At 45.1% G+C, this 9,843-nt stretch overlaps 1 protein-coding gene across 3 annotated transcripts; it reads right to left on the bottom strand.

Moving 5' to 3' along the window:
* Positions 1-2,829: 2,829 nt before the first annotated feature.
* On the bottom strand, positions 2,830-9,423 carry SDHD (succinate dehydrogenase complex subunit D). 3 transcript variants are annotated; one of them, XM_033194012.1, is made up of 3 exons: positions 9,089-9,423; positions 7,350-7,404; positions 2,830-2,834 (listed from the first exon to the last, which is right to left on the bottom strand). In XM_033194012.1, exons 1-3 carry the CDS (start codon positions 9,401-9,403, stop codon positions 2,830-2,832), a joined length of 375 nt encoding a protein of 124 aa, XP_033049903.1. In that variant the 5' UTR covers positions 9,404-9,423. The 3 variants fall into 3 exon arrangements, with proteins under 3 accessions (XP_033049903.1, XP_033049895.1, XP_033049913.1); XM_033194022.1 differs by lacking the exons at positions 2,830-2,834; positions 7,350-7,404 and having other exon boundaries at positions 9,001-9,089; positions 9,235-9,423; XM_033194004.1 differs by lacking the exons at positions 2,830-2,834; positions 7,350-7,404 and having other exon boundaries at positions 8,116-9,423.
* Between the last annotated feature and the right edge of the window lie 420 nt (positions 9,424-9,843).

Below are 9,843 nucleotides of genomic sequence, written 5' to 3'. Positions count from 1 at the left end.
TGTTGGCTAGGCTGGTCTTGAACTCCTGACCTCGTGATCTGCCCGCCTCGGCCTCCCAAAGTGCTGGGATTACAGGTGTGAGCCACCATGCTTGGCCTATTCATTTATTTATTTTGAGAAGGAGTCTCGCTTTTGTTGCAAGGCTAGAGTGAAGCAGCACGATCTCGGCTCACTACAACCTCCGCCTCCTAGGTTCAAGGAATTCTCCTGCCTTAGCCTCCCAAGTAGCTGGGATTACAGGCATGTGCCACCTCGCCTGGCTAATTTTTGTATTTTTACAAATTTTACACATTTTAGAGATGGGATTTCACCATGTTGGCCCGGCTTGTCTCGAACTCCTGACCTCAGGTGATCTACCCACCTCAGCCTCCCTAAATGCTGGGGTTACAGGTATGAGCCACCGTGCGTGGCCAGGATTTTTATTTTTTGAGACAGGGTTTCAGTCTGTTGTCTAGGCTGAAGTGCAGTGGCACAATCATGGCTCACTGCAGCCTGGACCTCCCAGGCTCAAATGATCCTCCTGCCTCAGCCTCCTGAGTAGCTGGGACCACAGGTGTGTGCCACCACGGCTGGCTAATTTTTATATTTTTGGAAGAGATGGAGTTTCACTATGTTGGCCAGGCTGGTTTTGAACTCCTGGGCTCAAGTGATCCACTGGCCTTGGACTCCCAAAGTACTGGGATTACAGGTGTAAGCCTGGCAAGATCAGGCAGTATTTATTTATTTATTTAGAGACGGATTCTTGCTCTGTTGCCCAGGCTGGAGTGCAGTGGCATGATCTTGACTCACTGCAACCTCTACCTGCCGAGTTCAAGTGATTCTCTTGCCTCAGCCTCCCGAGTAGTTGGGATTATAGGCGCCCGCCACCACGCCCAGATAATTTTTGTATTTTTAGTAGAGACAGGGTTTCACCATGTTGGCCAGGGTGGTCTCGAACTCCTGACCTCAGGTGATCTGCCCACCTCGGCCTTCCAAAGTACTGGGATTCCAGGTGTGAGCCACCACGCCCAGCCAGTCAGGCAGTTTTTATGTGCCTTGACTAGCTTCCTTGATGCTGTGGAACGTCCTCGTGGCATAGTGACTGAGACCAGGCTCCTGTTCCTGATGGTCCACTGTGGGCCTCCTGGATCCTCCAATAGCCCTGGAAGGAAGGGCCATTACAATCCCATCCTACAGATGGAGAAACTGAGGTTCAAGGAGGTAAAGTCCTGGCCCAAGTTCTCACCGTGAAAGAGGAAGGAACCGGGATTTAATCTGTGTAACCTAAGCCTGGTCCTTGAGCTGGGGCTCTCCTTTTTCACTCTGCACCCCACATCACCTTCCTTAAAGGCCAAACTGCCTGTCCAGCATCCTGCCCCTCCCCTCATCCCAGCTGCCTTGCCCATAGTTGCCTTGGAGGATCCTCGGCTCCACTCTGACCAGATGCCTCCTCTCCTCCCCCTTCTGCTCCAGCCCAGCACTGTGCTAGCCCAAGCTCTTCTCAATGCCTTTCTTTAACATTGGCCATCTTTCTCCTGCTTATATTAAAAAATTATTTATTTACGTTTTTGGCTGGGTGTGGTGGCTCACCCCTGTAATCCCAAGACTTTGGGAGGCCAAGGTGGGGGGATTGCTTGAGCCCAGGAGTTTGAGACCAGCCTGGGCAACATAGTGAAAAACCCATCTCTTAAAAAAAAAAAAAAAAAAAGTTAGCTGGGTGTGTTGACACACACCTGTAGTCGCTGCTACTCAGGAGGCTGAGATGGATCACTTAAGCCCAGGAGCATGAGGCTTCAGTGAGCTGTGATGGTACCACTGGACTCCGGCCTGGGTGATAGAGTGAGACCCTGTCTCAAAAATACACTTGTATTTATTTTTAACAGATTTATTTATTTATTTGAGAGGGAGTCTTTCTCTGTCACTAAGGCTGGAGTGCAGTGGTGTGATCACCATAGCCTTAATCTCCTGGGCTGAAGCAAACCTCCCATTTCAGCCTCCTCAGTAGGGACTACAGTTGTGCATCACCACACCCAGGTAATTTTTCTTTCTTTCTTTTTTTTTTTTTTTTTTTTGAGTCTTGCTCTGTTGCCCAGGCTGGAGTATGGTGGCATGACCTCAGCTCACTGCAACATCTGCCTCCCTGGTTCAAGTGATTCTTTTGCTTCAGCCTCCCAAGTAGCTGGGATTACAGGTGCATGCTTGGCTAATTTTTGTAATTTTTAGCAGAGATAGGGTTTCGCCATGTTGGCTAGGTTGATCTTGAACTCCCGACCTCAAGTGATCCACCTCCCTTGGCCTCCCAAACTGCTGGGATTACAGGTGTGAGTCACCATACCTGGCCTTCTTTTTTTTTTTTTTTTGGCAGAGATGGGTTTGTACTATGTTGCCCAGGCTGGTCTCAAACTCCTGGCCTCAAGCGATCCTGCCGTCTCTACCTCGCAAAGCACTGGGACTGCAGAGGTGAGCCACTGAGCCTGGCTTTTAATAGCTTTATCGATGTGTGACTTACACATCATACAAAATAGGCCAATTTTAAGTGTACAATTCAAGTTGGTTCTGGAGCCTATCAACAACGTGGAAAATTAATTCTGCTATTATGTTAAATGAAATAAATGTGCAGAGGCCGGGCATGGTGGCTCATGCCTGTAATCCCAACACTTTGGGAGGCCTAGGCAGGTGGATCATGAGGTCAGCAGTTTGAGACCAGCCTGACCAACACGGTGAAACCCCGTCTCTACTAAACAAAAATTAGTCAGGCGTGGTGGTGCGTGCCTGTAATCCTAGCTACTCGGGAGGCTGAGGCGGGAGAATCGCTTGAACCTGGGAGGCGGAAGTTGCAGTAAGCCGAGATCATGCTGCTGCACTTCAGCCTGGGTGACAGTGAGACTCGTCTCAAAACCCCCAAAAAACAAAAAACCAAATGCACAGGTACACAGTGTAAACAGACTACATGACATGCCTGTAAACAAATGTGCATATGAAAGAATGACTGGCAGGAAATGCAAATGAATATTAACCAAAATATTTTGGTGAAGATGTTGGAATCAGAAATAAATTTTTTTTTCTGGGCCACGCATGGTGGCTCATGCCTGTAATCCTAGCACTTCGGGAGGCCAAGGTGGGTGGATCACTTGAGGCCAGGAGTTTGAGACTATCCTGGGCAATATGGCAAAACCCGTCTTTGCTAAAAATACAAAAATTAGCTGGGCATGGTGGTGTGCGCTTGTTATCCCAGCTACTCAGGTGGCTGAGGTATAAGAATTGCTTGAAACCGGGAGGTGGAGGTTGCAGTGAGCCAAGATAATGCCACTGCGCTCCAGCCTGGGCAACAGAGTGAGATTGTTTCACAAAACAACACAAAAAATTTAACTATTTTTCTGAGTCTTTAATTTTCAATATTATTCTATTTGGACACTCTGAGAAAGAATAAATAAGATTTTATTTTAATTATTATTTTATTTTATTTTATTTTATTTTATTTTATTTTTATTTCAATAGTTTTTGGGGTACAGGGTTATTGTTTACATGGATAAGTTGCTGCATCATAAACAACCACTAAACAATGGTTGTTAGATACCAACAATCGTATTTACATCCTAGTATTGATTTGTATTTCTAGAATGACTTGAGGACTAAGGACGTTCCTAGAAAATATTTTCAATGTTGGTAGTGACCTGGATTCAGACATACCCAGTCTTCAGTGGCAGTCTGGGGGCAACTCCGTGGAAGCCTTATAGCTGGGGGTAGGAGGATTGAGGGTCTACCAAAGACAGAATTTACTCTGAGAGAAGGCAGAGTCAGTCCCAATAAGCTAATCCCCACAATAGGATATAAGAGCTGGAGGACAAGGTGGTTCTGGTAACAGCTGGAGGCTGTTTGTTGAAACTATAGCTAATCAAGATAATTTGGCCACACTGGCACGCCCAGGTGGAGAGAGGCTGCATATCTGAAGAGCTAAGAGTTCTAACATCTCCGTGTCCAAGCAAACCTACCATAGCTTCCCTAAGGTGGTGGTTTCCTACCCACTTCTCAGTGGAGCTGGGCTCAATTGTGTTGACAGCAGGGGCAACTGCATGTCAAGAGTGTAGGCAGTGACTGGAGAAGAGTGATAGGAGGGACAAAGAGGTGAATGAGGGCAGCCTGGGCTGTGGCATGAGGACTGGATTGGAATAGCTTCTGAATGCTCAGGCACCATTTTATGGGCTCCTGGAGCAAGGGAGGAAGTATGTATTCCTGATGCTCCTCAAGTGGGGTTCTGAGCCCACTTGAGGATGAGTATTCAACTCATTCAACAAATATTAATTGAACACCTATTATGGATCAGGCATGGTTTTAGCATCTGGTACACAGCTGCAAATAAGGCAGACAGTCTCTGCCCACATGAAACTTCCTATCTACTGGGAGAGATACTCAACAATGTCCAGCATTCAATAAAAAATTACTAGATACACAAAGCAAACCAATGCATATGTTTGGTGGTGGTATGTGCTGTGGAGAAGAGGGAGGCAGGATAAAGGTACAGTCAGTGCCACAGTGGGGCTGTAATGAGTGAGTCTTGAGGCTATTTGGGGGAAGATGTTCCAGGCGGAGCTTGGATTGTTTGAAGACAGTGGGCTGTAGCAGAATGACAGGGAGCAGGAGGGAGGGGAGGAAGGAAAGCAGGTGGGAGCCAGATCATGAAAGGGTTGGTAGGCCATAATAAATGCATCAATTATCTGTTGCTGCATCATAAACAACCATAAAACTTAGTGCCTACATTGGATGCAATGTACACGGTTTGGGTAATGGTACACTAAAATCTCATAAATCACCACTAAAGAACTTATCCATGTAAGCAATAACTCTGTACCCCAAAAAATATTGAAATAAAAAAATAATAAAAATAAAACCTTATTTATTTTTTCTCATGAGCTTGTAGGTGAGCAGCCTAGGGTATTCTATTGCTAGTCTCATGTGGGATTGTTCAGGCAGCTGCTATCAGGCTTGTCTGCGGAGGGAAGTTCCCATGTGTTGGTGCTGGCTGTAGTAAGGACTTTGGGTTTTATGTTGAGTGAGATGAGAGCCAATGAGGGGTAGAATGTTAGTTAGGATGAGAAACTACACTATTCATGTCAGCAAGATATTAAGTGTGCTCTCAGGCCAGGCTGGCCTATAGGCATTTAGATTATATTATTGTTATATTGAAAAACATCAGGCCAGGTGCAGTGGCTCATGCCTGTAATCCCAGCACTTCGAGAGGCCAAGATGGGGGGATCGCTTGAGCACAGGAGTATAAGACCAGCCTGGGCAACATGGCAGGTGGATCACTTGAGGCCAGGAGTTTGAGACCATCTGGGCAATATGGCAAAACCTGTCTCTGCTAAAAATACAAAAATTAGCTGGGCATGGTGGTGTGCACTTGTAATTCCAGCTACTCAGGTGGCTGAGGCACAAGAATTGCTTGAACCTGGGAGGTGGAGGTTGCAGTGAGCCATTTTTCATGTCTCTATGAAGAATACAAAAATTAGCTGGGCATGGTGGTGTGCACTTGTAATTCCAGCTACTCAGGTGGCTGAGGCACAAGAATTGCTTGAACCTGGGAGGTGGAGGTTGCAGTGAGCCATTTTTCATGTCTCTATGAAGAATACAAAAATTAGCTGGGTGTCATGGTGGGTGCCTGTAGTCCCAGCTACTTATGAGGCTGAGGTGGGGGGATGACTTGAGCCCTAGATTTTGAGGTCTCAGCTGAGATCACAGTGCACTCTAGCCTGAGTAACAGAGCAAGACTCCGTCTCAGAAAAAAAAAAAAATCAACTTTCATTTCTGTCCACAAAAGACTGAGATGGTCCAGAATTATACTCCCACTGTAAACAACAGAGAATTGTACAAAACACAAGGAACAACTATTTCCAGACACTCAACAACAGGTAGCACAGGGCTGTGATTCCTGAGACAAAGGAAACTTAACAAGGCAAGCACTGTCATCACCTAGCTTTCTGCTTGCAGGTAATTCTAAAACTGCCAAATGGGGAGGAGACACAGAGTCCAGTGATCATGCAAAGCTGAGAAGACAGATGGGGTGTGGGGAAGCCAACACAGCTGAAATCTGTGGGACTGACAACCAGCAAGGAAGGCACTACAGGAGAAAGACCTCCAACAATCTGTTAAGTGTCCATTTGAGTCTCTGGTGGATGCCAATCTCCTCATGTATAGAGTAAAACCCCATGAAACCAAACAAGAGCAACTTTTTTTTTCCCCCCCCAAGACGGAGTCTTACTCTGTTGCCCAGGCTGGAATAAAGTGGCCTGATTTCGGCTCACTGCAACCTCTGCCTCCCAGGTTCAAGCAATACTTCTGCTTCAGCCTCCCAAGAAGCTGGGATTATAGGCATGCACCACCACACCTGGCTAATTTTTGTATTTTTCAGTGGAGATGGGGTTTCATCATGTTGGCCAGCCTGGTCTCGAACTCCTGACCTCATGATCTGCTGCTTCGGCCTCCCAAAGTGCTGGGATTACAGGCATGAGCCACCGTGCCCGGCCAAGAGCAACTTTTGAGGGAAAAAACAATTACTGAGAATCTCATACAGGACTGAGAATCGTTTTGAGTTTCCCCCAGTCAGAGTAGACACACTTCACTGAATATAAGAATCATTAAGCACAAAACCTAGCAGGGGCCAGGTGTGGTCGCTCATGCCTGCAATCCCAGCACTTTGGGAGGCCTAGACAGGTGGATCACTTGAGGTCAGGAAAACTATAAAAAATACTTTCTGCTAATAAAATTGAAAACCAAGATGAAATGGTTAAATCCCTCAAAAGAAACAAATTACCAAAATTGATCCAAGAGGAAATAGACAACTTAAATAGCGTTACATAAATCAAAGAAACGGAATATTCCATCCCATCCCGTCCCGTCCTGTCCCAGACAGAGTCTCACTCTGTCACCCAGGCTGGTGTGGACTAGCAGAATCTCAACTCACTGCAACCTCAGCCTCCCGAGTAGCTGAGATTGCAGGCATGCAACACCACACCTGGCTTTTTGTATTTTTAGTAGAGATGGGGTTTTGCCATGTTGGCCAGGCTGGTCTTGAGCACCTGGACTCAAGTGATCTGCCTGCGTTGGCCTCCCAAAGTGCTGGAATTACAGGCGTGAGCCACTGCACCTGGCCAAATTTATTTTTTAAAAGCCTCAGGCTGGGAACAGTGGCTCATGCCTGTAATCCCAGCACTTTGGGAGGCGGAGGTGGGTGGATCACCTGAGGTCAGGAGTTTAAGACCAGCTCGGCCAACATGGTGAAACCCTGTTTCTACTAAAAATACAAAAAATTAGCTGGGCATGGTGGCAGGTGCCTGTAATCCCAGCTACTTGGGAGGTTGAGGCAGGAGAATCACTTGAACCTGGGAGGCAGAGGTTGCAGTGATCCAAGATCATGCCATTGCACTCCAGACTGGGAGACAAGACCAAGACTCCATCTCAAGAAAAAAATAAAAAATAAAAATAAAAGAATAAAAGCCTCACACACATACAAAATTCCAGGCTCAGATGGTTTCACTGGTGAATTCTTTTTTCTTTTTGTTTCCTTGCAGAGATGGGGGTCTTGCTATGTTGCCCAGGATTGTCTTGAACTCCTGGGCTCAAGCAATCCTCCCACCTCAGCCTTCCAAAGTGCTGGGATTACAGACATGAGCCACCATGCCTGGCTTTCCACTGGTGAATTCTATGAAACATTTATGAAAGAATATTACCAATCCTACACAAAAGCTGTTTTAGAAAACAGAAGAGGTGGAGAGACACTTCTGAATGTATTTTTTGGGGGGCCACTCTCTCCCTGACACAAAAACCAAAGAACCACAAGAGAACTACAGATCCACATCCCATGTGAATATAGACACAAAAAATCTCTGGCAAAATTTCAGCAAATTAAATCCAGCAATACCAAATGGTATTTTTCCTGTGATTATAAAATTGGTTTAACATTCAAAAATCAATTAATGTAATTCATTGTATTAACAGAATACAGGAGAAAACACCTCAAAGGATGTTGAGAAACATTTGACAAAATTCAACTTCTAATTTTGAGAGAGAAATATATACATATGCAAAAAAATTAACCACAGTAATAAGTTCACAAAAGATCTGGTTGTTTATTTTTTTATCTTTATTTTTATTATACAATATTTTATTTAAAAAAATTATCTTCATAGAATACATTTTCACATTAGAGATTCCCATTGTGCGAAAATAACAATTTATTACTTATAGTTTTATATTTGTTTTAGAACAAGTAGAACACATTTGAGAATTAAATCTCAGTTTAGAATTGGAAATATTTTGATAGCTCTACAAGGGGAAACTTGCCCTTAAATGGAACTTCTCTATATTCAGAAGCACTCCAAGCATTTCTTCCTAGGATTTAGAAATTTATAATGTGAGATGTCAGCATTTCCTAATTTTAAAATTTCCCTAGTATATGTAACCATCAGTAGGTGGTATCTACTGACTAGAGAGGGTAGTTTTCAAAAATTAAACACTGTCTAATTTTCTGCAAAGTTTTTATTCATGAATTATGAGTATTTCCCTTTGTCCATTATTCCCAGTGCAAATATGGAAGCTTGATCATATACTAATGGTAATAAAGCTGGATTATCTTCAAGAGATTGATAAATTAAAAGGCAAAAGCTCATATATCATGTTTAGTTATACTGTGAGTCTTATGAGAAGCTGGGAGGCAACCCCATTAACTCACCAGAATACAGAACTCAGTCTCACAATTTCTTAGACACAATTCCTCTCAAACCTTTTCCTCAAAGATTAAATTCTGAAAATAATCTTAAGATTATTAAGAGAAAAAGGCTGTCCACAAATGGACTTATCTGTTATTTCTTCCTTACTGTGAGCTGAATGGCATGACAAAGCAGAGGCAAAGAGGCATACATCAATTCTTCAAAGTATGAAGTCAAAAAGGTCAGAGCTTCCACAGCATGGCAACAGCTTTGCAGATGCCCACGTCGTGATAGTTGAAATAGCAAAGCCCAGCAAAGGTTAAAGCTGAAAGTGCCAAAAGCCCTGCCTTGGCAGCTTTCTGCGAGGCATCCCCATGAACATAGTCAGTAACAACTTGTCCAAGGCCCCAGGGACCATGAAGAGTGAGGGCTGCAGCCAGGGAATAGTCCATCGCAGAGCAAGGATTCAAATAAGCAGCCGGAAGCAGACCCAGGAGCAAAACACTGACAACCCTCTCGCTAGTCCAGTGGAGAGACGCAGCCTTGGAACCAGAATGGTGGCTGGGTGACAAGTGAATGTGCTGCACTCCACACCATTCTGGGATAGGTCGGTCCTGAAGAAATGCTGAGATATGAGCAGGTCTGACTACTGGGGTTCGCAGCAACAGAGCTCGGCCTCCTTGGGCACCGCAAAGGGCACTCAGCCTCCAGACAACCGCCATCTCGTTCCTGAGGGCTCAAGCAGATCTGGTTGTTTATTTTTAATTTTTTTGAGACAGAATCTTGCTCTTTTGCCCAGGCTGGAGTGCAGTGGTATGATCTGAACTCACTGCAACCTCTGCCTCCCAGGTTCAAGCGATTTTCATGCCTCAGCCTGCTGAGTAGCTGGAATTACAGTTGTGTGCCACCGTACCCGGCTGATTTTTGTATTTTTAGCTTCGCCATGTTGCCAGGCTGGTCTCTAACTCCTCACCGCAAGCACCTTGGCCTCCCAAAGTGCTGGGATTACAGGTGTGAGCCACTGTGCCTGGGATCTGGTTGTTTAAAAAGGAGCTTGGAACCTGTCCCTCTTCTCTTGCTCCCTCTCTTGCCATGTGATACAACCTTCTGTATCCCCCTTCAACTTCTACAGTAATTGGAAGCTTCCAGGAATCATGATTGG

This window comes from Trachypithecus francoisi, unplaced genomic scaffold (genome assembly GCF_009764315.1).
Source record: "Trachypithecus francoisi isolate TF-2019V2 unplaced genomic scaffold, Tfra_2.0 Contig01585, whole genome shotgun sequence".
Taxonomy (NCBI): Eukaryota; Metazoa; Chordata; class Mammalia; order Primates; family Cercopithecidae; genus Trachypithecus; species Trachypithecus francoisi.
Note: the sequence above shows the minus strand (reverse complement) of the source record. Positions and strands in the feature narration are given on the sequence as shown.

Excerpts from the sequence above, each read along its gene's own strand:
- SDHD (XM_033194004.1), bottom strand. The coding sequence starts at position 9,403 with ATGGCGGTTGTCTGGAGGCTGAGTGCCCTTTGCGGTGCCCAAGGAGGC.